At 38.8% G+C, this 23,301-nt stretch overlaps 2 protein-coding genes across 5 annotated transcripts in view; one reads left to right on the top strand and one right to left on the bottom strand.

Moving 5' to 3' along the window:
• Positions 1–256: 256 nt before the first annotated feature.
• CEP19 (centrosomal protein 19) lies at positions 257–5,320 on the bottom strand. 4 transcript variants are annotated; one of them, XM_080827302.1, is made up of 4 exons: positions 5,165–5,313; positions 3,735–3,792; positions 2,233–2,429; positions 257–1,602 (listed from the first exon to the last, which is right to left on the bottom strand). In XM_080827302.1, exons 3-4 carry the CDS (start codon positions 2,360–2,362, stop codon positions 1,241–1,243), a joined length of 492 nt encoding a protein of 163 aa, XP_080683428.1. In that variant the 5' UTR covers positions 2,363–2,429; positions 3,735–3,792; positions 5,165–5,313; the 3' UTR covers positions 257–1,240. The 4 variants fall into 4 exon arrangements, with proteins under 4 accessions (XP_080683428.1, XP_080683426.1, XP_080683425.1 ...); XM_080827300.1 differs by lacking the exon at positions 3,735–3,792 and having other exon boundaries at positions 5,165–5,320; XM_080827299.1 differs by lacking the exon at positions 3,735–3,792 and having other exon boundaries at positions 2,233–2,432; positions 5,165–5,293.
• Positions 5,321–5,510: 190 nt separating this feature from the next.
• The window catches only part of PIGX (phosphatidylinositol glycan anchor biosynthesis class X), a gene marked incomplete at its 5' end in the record, with an annotated part of 34,443 nt that continues 16,652 nt past the window's right edge, over positions 5,511–23,301 (top strand). The window contains 3 exons of the mRNA XM_080805801.1: positions 5,511–5,688; positions 9,032–9,095; positions 22,640–22,781. Coding sequence (XP_080661927.1) covers positions 5,511–5,688; positions 9,032–9,095; positions 22,640–22,781 — 384 coding nt within the window. The remainder of the gene's footprint in view (positions 5,689–9,031; positions 9,096–22,639; positions 22,782–23,301) is intronic.

Genomic DNA, 23,301 nt, shown 5'->3' with positions numbered 1-23,301 from the left:
TTGCCTACTTGTGATCTCTCTCTCTCTCTGTCAAATAAATAAAATCTTTAAAAAAAAAATAAAATGTATCAGCTACATCTGTACAATGGAATACTGTGTAGATATAGGAGATCTCTGACTCTGAAATTTTTTTGCTACCTTTGGCAAATATACATATGATGCCTGACCATCTTAAGCCCCTGGTGATACCACTATAAGAGTGACCCCTTTCATGGGGCTTTTACTGGTAAAGACAGTAGAGATGAATAGGTGGAAAGAGTGAATAATTTTTACAGCTTTATTTAATGAGTATTAATCTCCTTGCAGAAAACATGAATATCTGCCAATTCTAATGAGAAGAAAGATGCATCTGTACACATATAACCTGGTTCAACAAAGATCTTCTCTTTGTAGATCCAAACACATAAATAGGCCTAAACTGGCAATGCCTATTTATTCATTATGGCTAGACTTCCCATTTTACAAACAAACCACTTCAGTTATGGGAAGACCTTCAGGATTTCAGAATATCTTTAGTACAGGTTTCCTGATCCTGGAGTGGCAGAATTCCCCTACTGTCTATCAGATGACACCCCCTTGCAGCTGCAGGGCATTCTGTAGGGCTGGTCTCCTACTCCAGAGTCCAATACATATAAAAACATAATGCACACAGGGTAATCCCCTGGTAACCATAAACACCCTCCAATCTTACCAAACTATAATTTGCTTACTGTTCCTCAAATAAAATGTTCTAGTCCCTATCTCTTTACTACTACCCTCCCCCAAGCCCCTTTTTTCTCCCAGCTTCTCTCATCTGGAATCTTACAAACTTCTATCCAAACACTACCATTTCGAGGACCAGGCAAAGTCCCATCCCTCTACTAAAGGACTCAGTCTTCCCTGACTATTCTAACCCTATCGTCAACTAGGCTCTGACCCCCTTTAACTTTTATCAAGCATCTGGCTCTAATCTTTTTGTTGCCTAATTCTGTTAATTAGTTTTTCACAAGTTTCTGAGTTATCTTCCAATTAGATTGTGAGCTCTTTAAAGGCAGATTCCTATATTCTGGTTTTTGTATATTCCTCATGTATCTACACAGTAGATACATGTCCTGGTTTTGAAAAGTAACATGGTCAATCCAAACTTGACCCAACATGTACATTTGGTGTTCTTTACAGATTTTTCTAGAACCATGTTTATACATCCTTTGTATAAACACGCAGTTTCTGCTAGCTCAATTAATTCTTTGAGTTTTTGATATCAGAACTCATCAGCTGACTCTGTGTCCCAGCCGCAAGACTGCAACTGTTCATCCTGTGGGAATTCAACTTCAATGTCATAAACGAAATCTGGATCATCCTTCTTCTTTTGATTTTTCTCAAAAAGTTCATCCATGATGCTCTTTCTCTTAGCAAGTTCCTTATCATCTAGTTTGTTCAGGTCTTCCTCAGGATCAATTGTTGTTTCCCGTTGAATTTGTTCCATTGTTTCTGCCAAACTCTGCCCCAACAAGTAACCTCGTAAAAAACTGAATAACTTCTCTAGCTGCCTCAGGGACACTTGTTCCAGGTAACTCTTGTGTCGTGGATTATTCTTTAATTGTTCAGCAGCTCTGTTGCAATCTAGGAGAGAAAAACAAAATTATATACCACACACAACAGATACATCGCAAACTACTGAAAGCATTATCTGCTGTGAGAGCCAAGTAGCTAAGTGACTGCTTCAGAATGAATTATTTTGCAGAACAATTATTCCTTTATATCAAGCTTTGAGTGTGGTGGGGAGAAGAAGGATGCATTTTTTATTTCCTTAACTTAAAAATCACTTTAAGGAGATGTCAAACACTTGCAACTGGAGAAAACATCTAAGATGAAAAGGATTTATTACAGTTTCAGATATTAGTACTGGTACTAAGAAAATATATAGACTAAGAAAATATCAAGAAAATATCAAGACAAATAAAAAACACATTTGGAGGGAGAGAAGGAATCAGTATTGTTGAATAATGCAATCTCATTTAACCCATATCACAATTCTAAAAGGGTGGGATTATCAATTTCCATTTACAGATCAGGAGATTGAAGCTCACTGACAATTTAGCTGGGGTTCACCTACCTACCCTGATAGTCATGATTTAAACCTGGGGCTGTCTAACTCTGAAGGCCATGGTGCTCTATTACAAGAGTGAAATCATTCTTAATAAGTGATTTAGGGAATACTTAAGATAGGAAGCAAGATAAAACATGAGGTACCTGAAAACTTTGAAAAGTTTCGGACTGGCATGATGCGTTGGCGACTTTTCCCCTTCATTTCATTCTCATAGATTAAGATAATAGCTGGAGGCTGGAACCTAATTCCACATTTCTTGGCAGTGCACATCATTCTCACATGCACTTCAGTGTAAATCAGAGGAAATCTGATGAAAATATGTTAGTCACATAATGACTTCCTGCTAAAGGGGAAAAAAATATAAGTGTTGAATAAATCACACTCCCCAGTACCCCTTCTCCCCAGCAGATCTGGCTCTAGTCCAGTTCTAGAGATGCATGCTCAGCCCGTCAACTTCAATACTTTGAGAGCTACCCTGAAAGTTCAGTATAGCCCTGGGGTTATCCTTAGTTGTTGGATCCCTGGTTCAATGAGGTGTAGAGGTTTGTTCACACATGAGCCTGGAAGTGCAGTTGTCCGGACCTCTTACTGTACTGCATTCTTAACCAAAGATTGTACATGAACCTGAGTTGGCCCAGGAATCAACTTCCAGGATCTTTTTATTTATCAATTAAACAAGTACGTACAAGTACCCTCTATGGCAAGATACTATGATTTTTTTTTAAAGATTTTATTTATTTATTTGATAGAGAGATCACAAGTAGGCAGAGAGGCAGGCAGAGAGAGAGAGGGGAGGAACAGGCTCCCTTTGATCCCAGGACCCTGAGATCATGACCCGAGCCGAAGGCAGAGGCCTAACCCACTGAGCCACCCAGGCACCCGATACTATGATTTTTTAACCTTAAACATTAAGTCCTGAGAGGTTCATCAGACTGGGTCTGTCTCCTCTGTACTTCCCATTCTACTCATGAAGTTTTCTATGATTACTTATTGAATCACTTATCTTCCCTCCTATTGTATATGCTGCACGAGGGCAGGGAACATATCCACTGTTCACCAGAATATCCCAGCAAAATACCATACATACTTGTTTAATTTAATGTACTAAGGGCACCTGGGGGGCTCAGTCAGTTGAGGGGGCCCACTCTTGGTTTCCGCTCAGGTCATGATCTCAGAGACCCACACTGGCCTCTGCACTCAGCGGGGAGCCTGCTTTTCTCCCTTTCCCTCTGCTCCTCCCCTCGCTCATTCGCGCACACACAAGCTCTCTCTCAAATAAATAAATACAATCGTTTAAAAAATTTCGTTTAATCTACTAATATAAGACACAGCCTCTGGATATCCTTTAAGTGTTTATAGTCTACAGGTCTGATAAAAAATGCAGACCCGGTACAGATTCAACCTCTACATATACAAGTCAATAAAGTTTACATCGTTTTTATTTCAACTTATTTGTCTCCCTATGTTTTCTCAGTTACAAGAAACACAGCTATTTTGCAGTTAATACTTTCTATTCCCTCTTATTGGTGCCCAGTGCCAAAATACGCTTAATTATAGTGACTGCTTTAGGTAGGACTTTGATATCCTCAGGAAGATTTGCAAATGTCAAGGAACCTAAAGGTAAAGGAGTATAGAGTGATGATACCTTCATAAACTTGATTTTTCTAGAGAATCACCATAGGAACACAGTACATTGAAGAAGACTGGAGGTAGGGTGGGGGAGGAGGAGGAGGAAGAAACATATATATAATGATTACCTTTGATTTGTTTTTTTCTACACATATAGTTTATTTAGTATAGTATTTTTTACATTATACATCTATTTCCTGCCTTGTAAATGTAATAACTTATGTGATTCTGTCCTTCGATGCTTTACTAAAACACACATTTCTATGAATCAAGTGTTTTGTCTTATAGATATACCATCACCTATACTTTTCACTTCTTATTGTTGAACATCAGAATCTTTACTCTTAAGAATTAATCATAAAGAACTGCCATTTCAAATTACTGTGCTCTGATCTGACACAAACGATCCCACCCACCCCCTTCTTCAAATACTACTCCCAGTTCATGTCATTAAAATCTGGTCTGTTAGTAAGCTTTCTAAGAGATCCTACTGAGCACAATATAAATTCCACACACTCAAGCAAATGGCTGTACTCATGACTGATGTACGCAATTGATAACAATGTTTTTTTGACTACAGAGTCTTTTCTTTTTAAAATTTAACTTTTGGGGCACGTGGGTGGCTCAGATGGTTGAGCGTCTGCCCTTGGCTCAGGTCATGATCCCAGGTCCTGGGATTGAGTCCGGCACTGGGATTCCTGCTCAGCGGGGAGCCCGCTTCTCCCTCAGACTCTGCGCCTCTCTCTCTTTCTCTCATAAATAAATAATCTTAAAAAATTTTTTTAACTTTTATTTCTACTAATATGTTTATATTCTGTTAAAAATGTAAAATAATTCTGAGCATTATAACAAAAAAACTGTTGTCCCCTGCCCTTCCTCTCTTCATAGTCAACCGGTTTCAATTCTTTTGTTTCTTCCAAAATTTATCTCCGTATTTCTTAATATCATGCTTATACTGCTATTTTCCGATGGCACATTCTGACATCGTTCCTCTTGCAAACACCTGTCCTAGCTCCAGTCTGCATCTAGGCCTACTTACAGATTCACTTTAATTCAAGAAGACGGACCACACATTTACCTAACTCTTCCTCATAGGCTTTAACACTTTTCTCCCCAGGAATCAGTGATTGCCATAATCTTGCTAAACATCCCCCACAGCACCTAAAAGTGTACGGATTTTGCCAACAGAGAGACGATCCTCTCCCAAACTCACGTCCCCGCTACTGCAAGGCTGACTTTCTTACCCTTACAGAAATAGAGAAAGTGCATCTTCTGCAGGGGGGAAGAGCTTAAAACCGCCGTGAGGGGCTTGGTTCCCCCCAACCGCAGTGCACACAGAACTTAACTCGACTCTGAGGCCGAGCTGCAGGAAGAGGCGACGGCCATAGCCCCGCAGACGCGACTGTAGGGTGAATTCCCCCGCAGGAGGGCCGAATCCGCACGTACCTGGAAGTGGAGGTGGAGACAGGGAGCTCCCAGATACCGCTAGCAAGACTGCTCCAGGGCGCGGGTCTGGAGCGGGGCCCAAGGAGTCGTTCCCACAGCAACAGCCCCGGCGTACGCCACGGCGCGTGCGCCGCTCCTCGCTCCGCCCCCTGACCTGACGGCGAGGGGCGGGGTGACAAGGGAGCAAAGGCCGGGCTAGGGTTGCCGCCTCCCGCAACGCCGGAAGTTTCGGGGGGACCGGAGCTGCGAGGACCCGGGGACCCGGGGGACCGCAGGATCGCAGGCGCGCGTCGTTGTCTTCCTTGCCGGTCACTGACTCCGTGGCAGCACGCTCTAGGAGCGGCATAAGGCGTGCTCGGGCTCCTCAGTCCGCAGTTCGTCCCCGCGCGCTCTGGGGAGCGCGTTCTCCAGCGTCCTGGCTGCCACGGCCGTGGTTGTCCGGGCGGTGGCCTGGCTGCTCCTTTGGGAGGCGGCTGGACTCACCACACCCGCCACGGCCTTCACTGCCACCCCCACCGACGCTGGTAAACGAGGGACGGGGCTGGGAGATCGGCGGGTGGGGGGCTGTCCGTACTCCTAGGTCCTCCACGGTGCGCCTCTCGTCGCGCGGACCTAGAACCTGCTGGGTGACCTGGAGGAGGTTAAGAACCGAGGCCACGTGCTTCCCACCTTTCCCACCCGCCTAGCCACTGCTCTGAGGCGTCTCTTGGGTCTCTGGAGAGTCGGGCTTTGTCGTTCAGAGGTAGTACTGGCCGTACTATTACTAAAATATCGGGAAGGCAGTACAGCCGTCAAGTGTCTTGGGATGCATGAAGCTTGGGATCCCAGAGAGGATCAGCAAGGCCACAGTGCCCTACGGGGTGTGAGAATCCCAGTCCAGAATGGAGAGACTGACAGGGTGAGGGCGTGGGAAGGGGTGGACAACTAGTTTTATTTAACAAAAAATTTTTTTGTAATAGACTGGATTAGGCTGGGGCTTTTCTTCTAACTACAGGCTGGGCAAGTGAGTTGATTTATTTCTTTGGGTCTAAGTCGGAGGGCCGAAGTGCTGTGCTAGGTGCTGTAGATCCAGCGCTGAGCTAAATATGGCCCCAACCCTCGTGAAACTTGCAGAGTAGTGCGGAAGTGCAGTAGTAATTACAATAAGGAAAGTCAGTACAAATTAGGTTAAGTTTCTCCATCTGTAAAGTGAGAATATTAGACTAGGGTCAATCACTGTTTTTGTATCTTCACATACTGGGTTTCCAGATTTACTTGAAGTATTATGAAGCGGAAATGAATTTTTAAACAGCTGGACTTGGTGATTTCTAAAGACTCTTCCAGCCCTGGTATTTTATCATTAAAAAGAGATCAATTTCCAGAGCCAGTTCCGGCCACTGTAATCAAATAAAGTAATATTTAAGAGGAAAAGTCTTAAAAAAAAAAACAAAAAAACAAAAAAAAAGGGGGGGGAAATCTTGACGGTCAATTCAGGTGCGACAAATTTATTTTGAAAATGATATTTTTGCTTGGGACACCTGGGTGGCTCAGTCATTAAGCGTCTGCCTTTGGCTCAGGTCATGATCTCAGGGTCCTGGGGTCGAGCCCCACATTGGGCTCCCTGCTCCGGGGAGCCTGCCCCTCTGTCTAGCTCTGTCAAATAAATACATACATAAATAAAAATCTTAAAAAAAAAAAAAAAAGGCCTGCCCCTCTCTCTAGCTGTCTCTCTCTCTGTCAAATAAATAAATAAATAAATATCTTTTTTTTTTTTTTTAAAGATTTTATTTATTTATTTGACAGATAGAGAGATCACAAGTAGGCAGAGAGGCAGGCAGAGAGAGAAGGGGAAGCAGGCTCCCCGCTGAGCAGAGAGCCCGATGCGGGGCTCGATCCCAGGACCCTGAGATCATGACCTGAGCCGAAGGCAGCGGCTTAATCCACTGAGCCACCCAGGCGCCCCAATAAATATCTTTTAAAAAAAAAGAAAATGGTATTTTTGCTTTAAAAAATTATGAATAATCTATTTGCTATACTGTTTGTGAATTAACCTTTCTACCATCCTGAGATGAAAGGGGTTTAGTATTCTCCAGTGTATATTCCAACAAAATTTAAGCCTATTAATCTGACTTTTTTTTCTAATTTAAGTTCTAGATAGATATAAATCCTGACTCTCCACCCCTATTAAAATTAAACATAGTGAAACATCTGGATTTGTAAAAAAGATATTTTTTGCAAAAAAATACCAAAAAAGGTATTTTTTGGAGATGATTATATATGTTTCTCTGAAGCAAATAAGGATTTTTTTAGATAGCTAGGAAAGTGGAAATATTTTAGGCTTTAAAACTTTAGGAGATCTCGCTTCTAATCAGTAACTTACTTAGTGGTATGGCCTAGAGTCAGTGAGAACTATTTGTTAATCAGTTTCCTCCCCTGTGCAAATGGCCGTAATTTCACCTGTTTGGCTATGTGAAAGTATGTGAAAGTTAAAATATGTGAAAGCCCCAGGAAGAGGATTTGTCATATGGATATCATTTAATATTATTTTTCCTTTCCTTGTATATTTCGGTGTTCTCATATCTTTTTTTGTGTGTGTGTGCATCTTTTCAGGAATGAATCTAATAAGACTTAGCAATACATAATAGTATATGGTTTTTTTGTGTTTGGGTTTTTTTTGTTTTTTTTTTTAAAGATTTTGTTTATTTGTCAGAGAGAGTGCTCGCTTAGGCAGCACATATACTAAAATATTTGTCAGAGAGAGAGCACAAGCAGGCAAAGTGGCAGGCAGAGACAGAGAGAAAGAGGCTCCCCACTGAGCAAGGAGCCCGATGTGGGACTTGATCCCAGCACCCTGGGATCATGACCTGAGCGGAAGGCAGCAGCTTAACCGACTGAGCCACCCAAGCATCCCTTTTGTGTTTGTTTTAATGTTAGTGCACTTCCAGCTTTTGAAAATGGATTAACGTTCCATATAGCAGGGTACCCAGAACAGTTGATGGTCATTAGTAACGGATTTATTTATTTATTTATTTATTTGGAGTTGGGAGAAAATCTTAAGCAGGCTCAACACCCAGCACAGAGCCTGTCTCAGGGCTGATCTCACAACCCTGAGATCATGACCTAAGCTGAAATCAAGAACTGGATGTTTGACTGAGCCACCCAGGTGCCCCTGAATTTTTAATTTTATGATGCTGACCTTGAATAATAGTTTTAACATCTGAATTCTGCATGGTGTCATTACAGTGAGATTTTGGGTTATTCTAAGTTTATAAAGGAACCCTTTGAATCTTTGAAAAGCCTCAAGTTTTTGTTTCTCTGTTTTAAACCTTCCCAACATCTCCACAAGGTGTAAGTGTACCATTTTCTCAGTTTTACAGGTGTTGACGATAGAATACAAAAGTTGGCAGTATGTATCTAAAATACAGTTTCAGTGAACCAGGATTAAAACTGAGATTTCCTGGCTCTTTAGCCAGTCTGTTCCTTTTGGTGTCCTGGGATCATCTGAAAAAACAGTATTAATGACAAACACTTATACAGAGCTCTTACTGTCTGGTAAACCCTGTTCTGAGTGCTTCTACATGTATTAAATACTCATGACAAATAGCAGAGAAATAAACCATCTTGTCCAAAGTCACATAGCTTTAAGGGACAGACTGGGGTTATAATTAGGCAGTTTTACTCCAAGGTCAATGTTCTAAATGCCTCTGCTATATTAGAAGTAGCTTTTTAGATAGCTCAAATTCTTTAAGTTTTAAAAGCTTTTCTTTTGTTTATAGGTTGGTTAGATTTTCCAGGCAAGTAAAGCCTATTCAAGCAATTATTTTCTAATTATTTATGTTCTTTCACTGAGTGCTTATTTTATTTTAAGAAATCTTCTGATTCTTATAGGCATAAGGGCTACTTGTTCAGAAATTATTTTGAGGCAAGAAGTTTTGAAAGATGGTTTCCACAGGTAAGTTGCCCACTGATGTTCACTAATGTCAAAATACTGTTTCATATAATTTAGAGTAAAAAATCAATAGCTGGAAAATGGATAAACTGAAAATCTCTTTCTTACAAATGTTATAAGTGACAGATTTATCATATGTGGTTCACAGTTTGAAATAATGATTAAAATGATAGTAGAGGGGCACCTGGATGGTTCAGTAGGTTAAGCATCTGCCACGGCTCAGGTCATAATCTCCAGGTCCTGGGATGGACTCCTGTGTTGGCCCTGTACTCAGCCAGGTGTCTGCTTCTCCCTCTGCCTGCCACTGTCCCTGCTTGTGAGCACACTCTGTCAAATAAATAGTTTAAATACATAAATAAAATAACAGTAGAGAAGAGAAAAATGTTTATTATTTATCATGCATGTGTGTGTTTTTTTTAAATAAACTTTTTTTTTAAGATTTTATTTCTTTATTTGACAGAGATCACAAGTAGGCAGAGAGACAGATAGAGAGAGAGGGGGAAGCAGGCTCCCTGCTGAGCAGAGAGCCCGATGTGCGGCTCGATCCCAGGACCCTGGGATCGTGACCTGAGCCGAAGGCAAGAGACTTTAACCCACTGAGCCACCCAGGTGCCCCTGCATGTGTGTTTTTTTTCAGAATTTTATTTATTTTCGTGAGTGAGAGAGCACACATGAGCATGAGTGGGGGAGGGTGGAGGGGCAGAGGGAGAATCAGACTCCCAGCTGAGCAGAGAGCTTGACATGGGACTAGATCCCAGGACCCAGGGATCATGACCTGAGCTGGAGGCAGGCACCTAACCAACTGAGCCACCCAGACCCCCACATGTGTTATATAGCCAGATTCACTTAATCTTCACAGTGGTTATGAGATAGATGATATCTTTCTTCCTTTTCACTTCATCTTAGCCAGGAGGCCAAGAAGTGATTCCCTTTTCCCCTTTTCAGATGAGAGAAGTAGGGTTCAGAGAATTTAAATAATTTAGTAGAAGTTAGGGTGGTAAGTTTCTAACTCAAATTTATGACTGTCATACTCCAAAGCCATGCCCTCATGTACTAAGATATTATATCACCCTAAATCACTGTTTCTGATTTATAAGAATTGGTTCCAAATAACCATGCTGTTTCCAAATAGAAATTATTCTTGGGCAACCCTCTCAGGTCCCCTTTCTCTTTAGGAGCTTTGTACTCTTTATCATTCAATAAACTTTACTATCACTCAATAAGCCTTGCTTTGCAGCCCCTTAAAAAAGATTCTCAAAAATGAATATTTGACCAGTATTGAAGATATTTAAAAGACTAGTAGGGACGCCTGGGTGGCTCAGTCAGTGGGGAGTCTGCCTTCGTCTCGGGTCATGATTTCAGGGTTCTGGAAATGAGTCCCACGTGGGGCTCCTTGCTTGCCAGGGAGCGTATCTCTCCCTCTGCCTGCTTCTCCCCTTCTTGTGAGCTTGCTCTCTCTCTCTCAAATAAATAAAATACTTTTTTTTTCCCAAAGATTTTATTTATTTGTCAGAGAGAGAGTGCGCATAAGCAGGCAGAGTGGCAGGCAGAGGCAGAGAGAGAAGCAGACTCCCCGCCAAGCAAGGAGCCCGATGTAGGACCCGATCCCAGTATCCTGGGATCATGACCTGAGCCAAAGGCAGTGGTTTAACCCACTGAGCCACTTAGGCATCCCAATAAAATACTTAAAAAAAAAAAAAAAAAACTAGTAAAAAGTTGTAGAAACTGTTCTGTAAGAAAACTTCCCAAACTTTAAAGCTTTCGAGGTAATTAATTTGAAATAGTTCTGATATATGATTTACAAAATTTGATACGTTTATTTTTTTTAAATCGTTGCATTTTATAAGCCACCTTAAACTGAGACATCTCACTCTCTACCCTCTTCAAAGTTAGCCTACGTGTGAATGGCTAGGAGGTACAGTAGAAAAAACTTGGGGTTCATTTTGTTTTGTTTTTTAACTCAGACAGACTTGGGCTCAGAGTATAGCTCTTTTATTTAGTAATTATGTGGCTTTAGTCAAGTTACTTAAATCTTTGCCACCTTACCAGTAAAATTAGATAATGATAGTATTTCCTCATTAGGTTCACAAGGATTAAATCTAAGAATATATAGAATATATATATATTCTAAGAATATATAGAAAGTCTTTTAATACAGTGCTTGTCATATAGTAGATCCATAAGAAATGTTAGCTCTTATACAAACAATGAGATAGATGATCAAATTGGGCACTACAATTTCGGTCAAGAGATGTGACGACACAGTAATAAAACTGATTTTGGGAGGGAAGTCACTTCTGAAAGGAATTTTTAACTGGGTTTCAGACAAATTTTAAGCAATGTCAGGGTAATTATGCCAAGGTTATAGCTTTTTTTTTTTTTAAGATTAATTTATTTGAGAGAGAGAGTGTGTGTGCAAGCAGGGGGAGGGGCAGAGGGAGAGGGAGAATCACAAGCCAACTCCCCATTGAGCACCATTCCAGGACCCTGAGATCGTGACCTGAACCGAAATCAGAGTCAGATGCCCAACCGACTGAACTACCCAGCTGCCCCGTGCCAAGGTTATAACCTGTTTTTAGAGAAATTGGGATGTATTCTCAAGAGAAATGGGAAATACTAAGTAATGCAAATTTGGCAGTGCAATTGTAAGTGACTCCAGTGAGGAAGAACGAAGTGCCTGAAGAGGCCATTGTGACAGCAAAAGTAGCTGTCCAGTTAGAAGTGCTGAAGGTAAAAAACAGGATTTAAAACCAAGGATGAAGAGTGACAGAACCCACAAGAATAAACTCAGAAACTAGAATCTCAGAGTTACTGGAGACCTTCAGAAAATGCCAGTGAAAGGCTTCTCTGTTATGTTTAGAGCAGGTGTAATCTTGCTGCTGGGTAGAGAAGGAAACATTTAACAGATTGTAGAAAGTAGAATTAGTTACCTTCTCTTATTTCTGTCTTCTTGGTCAAGAAGAATTACTTCCACTCTGGAGAAGGCCAAGCAAATACTGGTAGAAGGAAACTGAAGTGCAGAATACAGAAGTGAATTATATAAAAGGACCTTACTATTTTAAATGAGTTTAGGGTTTCCCTTCTGTGATAATCTATAGCTTAGCGCAGTAGAAGAATTTACTTAAGTGATTGCTGATCTTATGTTTGTGATCTTTGGATAATCTGGGAGTTAGTTGCTGTATGGTGTATGTAAAGGATGGTGTGTGAACATAAAAGATGAAGTGGTAGTCTCTGGGAACTAGCATGAGTTTATGACAAATTTATGTCCTTCGTACATATCCATTAGGTAGATCAAAGAAATGCTGTAGATACAGTATATCTTATTTTCTGCAAGACTTGATGAAGTTTTACATGTTGTATTTGTGAACAAGATAAAGAATGTGAACTGAAAGCTAAAACAGTTGAATGACTTCATAAAGATCAACAAAGTTATCCAACATGTTCTGATTAATAGATTGAATGTCATCTTGGAGGGAGGTCCTGAATAGTCTCTGTCTTTTTAAGTATATATATTTTTTCTAATTATAAAATAGTACATGTTCATGAATAGATACACATTATCTGGAAGAAAAGAGATTATAGGTATATCCTACTTTTATAGAGGCAGAGTGATATAGTGGCTAAGAATGTGGGCATTAGAGTAAAACTATTGGGGTTTGAATCCTGGTTCTTGGCTAAGTTAGTTTCTGAGTGCTGTGGTTTTCTTTCTTTCTTTCTTTCTTTGAGTTGGGAAAGTATTTGAGAAGGAAAAATATTTGTTTCTTCAAGTCCTTTTGGATTTAATTTAATTTAAATCCTTTTAGATTTAATTGATTTGCATATTCTGCCGTTAGCTTTTACATCACTAGAAATGATATATTTGGATGAAAATAGAATATAACAATACTGTAAATATTATTTAGAATTCTTTCAATAAATATAAATTATTAGGAAAATAAAATTCTATATATAAAATTACCTATTTGGAAGAATATAAGCAAAAAAAAAAATCCAAAACAATTCTTTTTGTGTATAGCTGCTCTTAATATTCAATTCTTGACGTTGCTGCTGTGTTCTTGGAGCAATGAGTCCATAAAAATTTATTGATTATCTGAGAACCAAAACCTAATATCATACATTTATATAAAGTCTCAAAGCATTTCCCCATACTTTTTGAGTTAGAAGTAACAATTTTTCCATAAAAACGGTAACATAGGTATTTAACCCTGGTGCTTTAATTTCTTATAGGTAAAAGAGGAATTATTATAGTACTATTTCAGAGTGATTTTTAAAATATTTATTTATTTATTTTGGTGAGGAGGGGTATGGGAGAGGGGGAAAGAATCTCAAGCAGACTCTGTGCTGAGTGTGGGGCCTGATGACTATGAGATCATGACTTGAGCCAAAACCAAGAGTTGGTCTTGATCCACCCAGGTGCCCTCATAGTGATTTTTAAATCAACTTCATTGAGTTCTGACAATTCTGTATATCCATGTAACCACCACCCCAGTCAAAATATAGAGTATTCTCATCATCTCCAAAAATACCCATGTGGTGCTATTTGGAATTATTCTACCTCACCCATACCCAGACTCCGCCAACCAGTGATCTATTATCTTTCACTATATAGATTTTCTAGAATTTTATGTAAATGAAACCAAGTGGTCTTTTTGATATCTGGGTTCTTTCACTGCATTATATCAGTGACATTTATCCATATTGTGCATGGCAGTAATTTGTTCTTTTGTTGCTGAGTACTAAAATTTGTTTAGCCATTCACATTTTTATGGCATTGGGGCTATTTCTAATTTTGGGCTAAGATAAATAAACCTGTAATGAACATCTGTATACAAGACTTTGTGTGAACATGTTTTCATTTCTCTTGGGTTCCTGGATATGTGGTAGGTATATGTTGAATTTAAGAAACCACCAAACTGTTTTCCAAAGTGGTTATACTGTTTTACATTCCTACAAGCAGTGTATGAGAGTTTGGTCCCTGCCACATCGTTACCAACACTTGGTATTGTCAGTCTTTTTAATTTTAGAGATTCTGGTGGGTGTGTAGTGGTAACTCATTGTGGTTTTAATGGGTTATTTTCCTGATGACTAATGGTGTTGAGCATCTTTCCATGTGCTTTTTGGGGACTGGTTTATCTTCCTTTGTGCAGCATCTGCTTAAATCTTGCCCATTTTTATTTTATTTTATTAAAAATTTTTAAAAGATTGGCGCACCTGGGTGGCTCAGTGGGTTAAGGCCTCTGCCTTCAGCTCAGGTCATGATCCCAGGGTCCTGGGATCGAGCCCCGCATCAGGCTCTCTGCTCAGCAGGGAGCCTGCTCCCTCCTCTCTCTCTCTGCCTGTCTCTCTGCCTCCTTCTGATCTCTGTCTGTCAAATAAATAAAAAATCTTTAAAAAAATTTTTAAAGATTTTATGTATTTGTCATAGAGAGAGAGAGAGAGCACAAGCAGGGGGAGTAAGTAGGCAGAGGGAGAGGGAGAAGCAGGCTCCCTGCTAAGCAGGGAGCCTGATGCGGGACTCAATCCCAGGACTTTGGGATCATGACCTAAGCTGAAGGCAGACGCCCAACCACGTGAGCCCCCCCAGGTGCCCCAAATCTTGTCAAAAGCTTTTTCTGCATCTACTCTAAGAGAATCTTCATTTTTTTACCTTATTTTGTCAGTATGGTACAATACATATGTTGATAATTCCAGTAAACCTATCACTTCGTCATGATGCATTATCTTTTTGAAATATTACTGGGTTTAATTTGTTAGTATCTTGTTAAGGATTTTTACTTCTCAGTTCATGAGGGATATTGGTCTGTACTTCTCTTTTGTTGTGATGCCTCACTTGGGTTTTGGTGTCAGGCCAATTCTAGCCCTGTAAAAAAAATTGTGAAATACTTCCTTCTCTATTTTCTGATATTGTAGTACTGATATTATTTTTTAAAATATGCAATACAATTCAACAATAAAAAGGCCTGAGGTTTTTTATACGGAAGGCTTTTAATTTTTTAAAATTACAAATTGAAAATACAAAGCTATTCAGATACTCTATTTTTTCTTTTGTCAGTTTTGGTCATTTTTTTCTTTCTAAGAATTTAGCTATTTTATTTAAGTTGTTTAATTTATTGGGATAATTGGAATAAAATTACTCAAATATTATTGTGTTCTTCATAGGTAGAGGTTGTATAGTAATGTTCCTTCTTTTATTCCCTTTTTAAAGATAATTTTTTATTTTATTTAAAAATTTTTCTGTTTTTAAAGATTTTATTTACTTGAGAGAGAGAGAGAGAGACCATATGAGTGGCAGAGGGGGAGAGATGTTGGGGAGAGGGAGAGGGAGAAGCAGACTCCTTGCTAAGCAGGGAGCCAGGTGCGAGGCTCAATCCCAGGGCACTGAGATCATGACTTGATCCAAATGCAGTTGCCTGACTGAACCCAGGCACCCCCCAAATTTTTTTTAAGTAAGCTCCATACCCAGAATGGAGTCCAACATAGGACTTGAACTCATGATCCTGAGATCAAGACCTGAGCTGAGATTAAGAGTCAGTCACTTAACTAACCAAGCCACTTGTACAACCCCCGCCCGCAACTCTAGTATTGATAGTCTGTGCTTTTTCTCTTTCATGATCAATACAGAGATTCATCAATGTTACTGACCTTTGGAAAGAAGACGTTTCGTTGTTTATTTGTCTACTTTCTGTTTCATTGATTTCTGTTCTTTTTAATTCTTTCCTTTTTGCTTTGATTTTAATTTCTTTTTCCTTCTTAGCTTTTTAAGATGGCAGCTTAGGTCATTGATTTTAGATATTTTCCCCCTAATATAAGTGTCTTTGCATTTATGGCAATAAGTTTCTTTCTGTACAGGGCTGTAGGTCTATCTTATAAATTTTGACATTTGTTTTCATTTCCATCTAGTTCAGTATATTTTTAATTTCCTTTTTGATTTCTTCTTTGACACATCAGTTATTTAGACATACATTGTTTGATTTTAAGGTTTTGGGAGATTTTCCAGAATTTTTTTTTGGGGGGGTACTATTTTTTTGTACTATTTAAAACTTTTTTTTTTCTTTTTGTACTATTTTATTCCACCCTGGGCATCGCATCTCAATATAAAACTAAACACTGGTGAACTGTTTTCCTTACTAATTCTGAATTACTGTAGATGTGTAAAGTCTGCTGACTGTTCAGTACTTTAATAGATGAAGTCATTTCTGACACATAGTGGAAATACCTAAAACAATTAGTGCAATATGTCGAACGGATCAAAATAAAATGAATTTGGGAAAACAAGGCTGCAAGATTACCAATATATTGCAACACTCATGTGACAGATTACAGGTATCCTGTTTATGGTGGTTCTAGCCATATAGGAATAACTGAAGCCCTTCCTTTCAAAGGAGGAGAGAGGAAATAATTAGCTGTTTTAGTAACTGTACAGTTCGTATACTTTTAAACAACTCTTAATATTACAGCAAAGTAGTAAACATATATGGAAGCTTCACTGTAGTACCCTACTTACAATACAGTTGAAGATTGAATTTAAAATAAGTTTAAATGTACATATTGTTAGTGCATTGACTTTATTGTCTCCAAAGGAAACAAAAGCCCCTTTTTAGCCCCTAAACAAAATCAAAATCAGTAAGTACACAGAGTCACATCTGGTTTGTTTCATTTTTGTTGCAGAGCTCACTCACATGTTTGAATGAATTGCTATTCATTAAGATGCATTTATCATGGGGTGCCTGGGTGGCTTAGTGGGTTAAAGGTCCGACTCTTGATTTCAGCTCAGTCATATTCTCAGGGTTGTGGGATCAAGTCCCACATCAAGCTCATGCTGGGTGTGGGCCTGTTTGAGATTCTCCCTTTCCCTCTTCCTCTGCCCCTCCCCCACAAAGATGCATTTATCAGTTTCATATTCCTAAAGCTAGCTATGGTTACATTTGATTTAAAAAAAAAAAGATTTTATTTATTTATTTGACAAAGATCACAAGTAAGCAGAGAGGCAGGCAGAGAGAGAGGAGGAAGCAGGCTCCTTGCTGAGCAGGGAGCCCGATGTGGGGCTCAATCCCAGGACCCTGGGATCATGACCTGAGCCAAAGGCAGAGGCTTTAACTCACTGAGCCACCTGGGCACCCCATATTTGATTTTTTTAAAGTCTATTTTATTTTATTTATTTCTTAAAAAGATTTTATTTATTTATTTATTAGAGAGAAAGAGAAAAGATTGAAAGAATGAGTGTTGGGAGGGGCAGAGGGAGAAGCAGACTCCCGGCGGAGCAAGGAGCCCCACACGAGACTCCATCCTAGGACTCTGGGATCATAACCTGAGCCAAAAGTGGATGCCTAACTAATAGCCACCCAGGCACCCTTACCTTAAAGGCTATTTTTAAAATAACAGGACTAGTTACAGTTTAGATGCCACTGATATTCATTCTTTAGCTTGAAGATATGGGACTCTCTTTCTTTTTTAAAAAAGATTATTTATTTACTTATTTATTTGTCAGAGAGAAAGAGCGAGTGTGAGCGCAGAAGCAGGGGAAGCAGCAGGCCGAGGAGAAGTGGGCTCCCCGCTAAAGAAGGAGTCCAATGTGGGACTCGCTTCTAGGACCCCAGGATTATGACCTGAGCCAAAGGCAGATGCTTAACCGACTGAGCCACCCAGGCATCCATTGGGACAGTTTTCTTGTGGTTAATTTGCTTTGTTTTATGATTTTATATTTTATTTTTATTTTTTTGAAGATTTTACTTAGAGAGTGGAAGAGAGCACACGTGGGGAGGAGAGGGCGAAGCAGAGAGGAGAGAGAGAAGCAGGCTCCCTGCTGAGCAGGGAACCCCATGTGGGGCTCAATCCCAGGACTGAGATCATGACCTGAGCCCCAAGGCAGCTGCTTAATCAATTGAGCCACCCGGGTGTCCCTTAAGATTCTAAGTATTCTCTACATCTGTCGTGGGTTTCAAGATCAAGAGTTGCATGCTCCGTGGACTGAGCCAGCCAGCTGACCCTGTTAATTTCTTAAGATGTGGAATATATGCTTTAAAGGTAGATACTAGGAGAAATTACTGTTTGTCTGAGTTACTGTAGCAAACTTTAAGCATCTTTAGAACCTCCTTTTTGAAAAAGAATCTTTTTGCAAAGTCTTTTTCGTCGATTTTTTCATTGAACTGTCTAACTGGTGGTCCAGATAGTCATTTGTTAGATCTCTGGTGATGAGAAGTGATTTCCCCTAACCTTTCAATAAAGCAAGTAGACACACAGCTCTCATTTTCTTGTATTGCTGAAACAGGCAGAGGGACACATACATGTTATTAAAAATTAAGTTTGAAACATTTAAAATAATTCTGTATTAGAAACTTGACTCTGGGACACCTGGGTGGCTCAGTCGTTAGGTAGCTGCCTTCGGCTTGGGTCATGATCCCAGAGTCCTGGGATCAAGCCCCACATTGGGCTCCATTCTCTGCGGGAGGCCTGCTTCTCCCTCTCCCACTCCCCCTGCTTGTGTTTCCTCTCTCGCTCTGTCTCTGTGTCAAATAAATAAATAAAATTTAAAAAAAGAAAGAAAGGAACTTGACTCTGGGTCCCTGGGTGGCTTCGTCCCTTTGCGTCCCCCTCACTCCCACTCATTCTCTGTCTTTGTCTCTCAAATTAATAGATAAAATCTTTTTTAAAAAAGAGACCATCATAAGCCTGTTTTTGGAAGTTATACTGGACTGGACTGGTTAGTTGCACCAGTTTCACTGGTATTTACATTTAGGAAGCAGAAGAATAGTCCAGCTAACTCAAATTGGAGGTTTAATTACACTGTCCCCTGGTTGGCTATGTGGGTTCAGTAAGTTCTGCTACTCTTCACGGGCAGAATTTGCTCCTAGATTCTGTGGTTCATTATTTGGCAGCTTTTTAGCTATAACTGTAAATATTTCATTCACATACATTGAGGTTTTAGCTGATGTCTCCATGAATAATAAACTTGTCATCTGCATAGGACTGTGCTTCCTGTGAATCTATAGCCCTTTTATTCTAGGCCAGCTTTATTTCCTGGTAAAGCTATGACAGTGTTAGGACTTGCTTTCCTTTGAGGTTTTTTAACCCAGTGTTTTGCTCTTGCAAGGGACTCCTCATTGGAGCTCTCATATTCAACTATGGCTTCCTGTGCTCCTCTGTAGTACATTGGTACTAGGCTGTAGTATCATTCTTGACTACTGTATCGTATTTCAGACTTCACTGTAACATTATCATGGTAGACGCCTTGGGTTAAAAAGCAGCCACAATGGTACCGTCTTGAAATTCATGAAACAAAGAACTAGGCTTCATTAGCCAAAGGCAGACTCTCCCAGAAGTACTCGTTTCGACTGGTGTATTTTATTTATAATATTTGGCCTGTTGGGTCTTGTTGCTTCTCAGTTAGCCATGTCCAGATTTGAAAGAAGTCCCTAATTTCAATCTCCTAAATGAATTTTCAGGTTGTGAGCTATCCATTTTTTTTTTTTTTTTCTGGAGGTAAGAAACCTGAGATGACACAAGCAGCTGTGAAGTCAAAGCTTCCTGGCAGCAGATCCCAGGCACAGCCAAAGGAGGAGACTGAGCCTGAGTCTGTGGCTTTGGTGAAGGCTGTGTCTCCTCCTCCTTTTGGTTTCTAACTTAATTCCATATGGTAGAGACTATACGCAATTTAATTTCAGTCTTTTGATACTTCTGGAGACTTATTTTATTGCCAGCATATAGTTATATATATGGCCTGTATAATGTGCTTTTGTTTGGTAGAACATTTATATATATCAGTTAGATAAACTTGATTGAAGGTTGTTCATGCCTTCTCTATCCCTCCTGCATTTGTACTTAGTCTGTCCATTATTGAGAGAGGGGTATTAAAATCTCTGGCTACAATTGCAGATTTACCTATTTATCCTTGAAGTTCTCCCAGTTATTTCTGTGAGGTAAAATACATGAATATTTTGAAGCGGTGTTTTTAGGTACATACAGCACATTTAGGATTGTTGTATCTTCTTGATGAATTGATCCTTTTATCTTTGTGTAATATCCTTTTTTATCCCTGACAGTATTCCTTGTTCTGAAGTCTGCATTTTTTTTGCATTTTTTATATTAATGTGCCCACTCCATATTTTTATTATTAGTGTGTATCTTGTACACAGCATATAATTGTTTCTATTTAACCAGTCTGTCAATCTCTACATTCTAATTAGAGTGATTAGACCATTTACTTTTAATATAAATATTGATTTGGTTGGTTTGGTTTAAATCTACCCATCTTGCCACTTTTTTTCTTTCTTCTTTTCTTTCTTTCCTTCCTTCCTTCCTTCAAGATATTGTTTATTCCACAGAGATCACAAGTAGGCAGAGAGGCAGGCAGAGAGAGAGGGGGAAGCAGGGTCCCCACCGAGCAGAGAGCCTGATGTGAGGCTCGATCCCAGGACCCTGAGATCATGACCTGAGCTGAAGGCAGAGGCTTTAACCCACTGAGCCACCCAGGTGCCCCTTGGTGTGGTTTTCTTTATGTTTATCCTGCTTGGGATTTGTTGAATTTCTTGGATTTATGGGATTATAGTTTTCATGAAATTCCATGAAATTTCATGAAATTCAGAAAATTTTCAGCCGTTATGTCTTAAAATATTTTAAAATTTTAATATAATATTTAATATAATATATAATATATATGTATATTATATATGTACATATATGTGTGTATAGAATATATATTATATATAAATATATATAATCTTATATATAAAAATAATATATCTATATAAATATAGAATTTATATTTTATATTTATATATAAATTATATAAATATAAATATATAAATGTATATAAATATAAATATATATAAATGTATATATTTATAATTTAAATTATATTTATAGTTTATAAATATATAAATATGTGTGTCTATTTTTAGACTCTTTCTGTTGATTGTTGTCTGTTTATATCTATATAAACATATAGATATAAAATCTCTTCTCTTTCTCTCACAGTGTTCGTGTTTTTCTTTAAACCTTTGAACGTGTTCGGCATATTTAAGAGGACTTTTAACATCCTTTGCTAATTCTGTCACTTCTATGTCTGTCATTTCTATGTCTGTTTCTATTGAACAATTTCTTTCTTGGTTATTGGTCACATCTCCCTGCTTTTTTGCATCTTTAGTAACTTTTTTTTTTTAAATGACTTTATTTATCTATTTTTTTAAGAGTTTATTTATTTGAGAGAGAGAGAGAGCCAGAAAGAGAACACAAGTGAAGGGGAGGGGCAGAGGCAGAAGCAGGCTCCCTACTAAGCAGGGAGCCTGACTTAGGGCTCAATTCCAGGACCCTGGGATCATGACTTGAGCTGAAAGCAGATGCTTAACTGACTGACTCACCCAGGTGCCCTATATATTTATTTTAGAGAGAGAGGAAGAGAGTGTGCTTGTGCTGAGGAAGAGAAAAAAGATCCCATGCAGACTCTGTGCTGAGCATGGAACTCAACTCAGGGCTCAGTCTCACACTCTAAGATCATGACCCAAGCCAAAACCAAGAGTTGGACGCCCAACTGACTGAGCCACCCAGGCACCCCATATGTTTAGTGAGTTTTGATGGGATACTGAACACTGTGAATGTTGTAGATACGAGCATTTTTGTGTGTTTGTCTTATTTTTTCTGTTAGCAGTTAAGTTACTTGTTTATCAGCTTAATTATGTTAACCTTTTTTTGTATAGGTCTAAAGTTAAAGTGGCCTTTACTACAAGGCTAATTTAGCCACTAAGGCCTTACCCTGTTGGTGTCTCTACCAAAAGCTGTGATCTCTATACTTTGGTTGGTTGGAATGCAAATTTCTCCCAACTGTGTGAAATTTTCGAATTTCTCATATTCAGTTCCCTGGTCATTCTTTGCACCATCTTTTGGAATTACACTTTGCTTGTGCTTTTCTTACTATTCAACAAAAAATCAAGGGGAGTCCAACTCAGATTTATAGAACTCTTTCTGCATAGTTCCCTCCTCTCTGGAATTTAGCACCTTGACTTCCAGCCACTTTAGTCTCTCTTAACTTCTGTCTCTGTTTTATAATTTAAGCAAAACCACCATGTTGTGCTTTGAATTTCCTTCCTTGCATTTGGTCCCAAATGTGCCTTCAGACAGAAAGCTGGGACAATTATACATTTAGGTTTATAATCTATTTCAAATTAATACTTGTATATGGTATGAGATTGAGGTCAAGGTTCATTTTTTCTATATAGGTATTTGTTTCAGTATCATTTGGTGAAAAGACTCTCCCCATCAAATCATGTTGGCACCTTTATTGCCATATAAATATGTGTGTGTCTATTTTTAGACTATTTCTTTCTGTTGATTGTTGTCTGTTTTCATACTAATCCTGTGGCTTTTGACAGAAATTTATGAAAGATCTAATTGAGTGATTCTGACATAAAATAAATACTTATTTGACTTTATAATGTTTTGAAAATAGGTTTTGAGTTTGAAATACAGTGTTTCCACTAATTTGAATGTAATGTTATGCAATCTCATTTAACAACTGAATGAAGAGATATATTTTAAACATACTTCTCTTACAGAGACCTTTTAATAAAAGTGAAATTTGGAGAAAGCATTGAGGACTTACAGACCTGCCGACTCTTAATTAAACAGTACATCCCGACGGGACTTTTTGTGGATCCATATGAGTTGGCTTCATTAAGAGAGAGAAACATAACAGAGGTATAACTATTAGAGGATTTTTTTTTTTTTTGAGAGAAATTGTTTTAGGAATGCTGTCATTTGGATTAAGGAAAAACAATAGACAAGACAACATTGTACTTTTTATTCATTTTGTTAAAGTGTATAAAGTAACTTTTCTTTTTTTTTTTTAGGTAGGATGGGAATATTATTTAAAAAATGAGTGATAATGTGTCAAGCTTGTCCGTAGTAAGCCAACTGAACTGAGCTAGTTAAAATGGTTTTTGTTAGAATTGTTTGTAGTTTCATAACTAAGAAAATTATATGTCTTTGAGAAGGTTAATGATTATAAATACTGCTTCAGCAGCATTTGACAGTATTGTTTGAGTGACCTATACATCAACACCTATATAATTTGAATGTGGGAGGAAAGGAAGCTAATATTTATTGGATATCTGTATGTCAGATATCTTCTTCTCTTTTTTTTAAGGAAGCAAGGTAAAATTAAGCATTAGATAAAGATTATGTCCCAAACCCATGCATAGATCCACTTTTTTGTGTG

The sequence above is a fragment of the Martes martes genome, assembly GCF_963455335.1.
Source record: "Martes martes genome assembly, chromosome: 1".
Classification (NCBI taxonomy): Eukaryota; Metazoa; Chordata; class Mammalia; order Carnivora; family Mustelidae; genus Martes; species Martes martes.
Note: the sequence above shows the minus strand (reverse complement) of the source record. Positions and strands in the feature narration are given on the sequence as shown.

Bases quoted from the DNA above. Each gene is read 5' to 3' on its own strand.
- CEP19 (XM_080827300.1), bottom strand. From the start codon at position 2,362: ATGATGTGCACTGCCAAGAAATGTGGAATTAGGTTCCAGCCTCCAGCT. The intron at 1,603-2,232 runs GTACCTCATGTT...TTTCTCTCCTAG, and splicing joins AAACTTTTCAAAGTTTTCAG to ATTGCAACAGAGCTGCTGAA.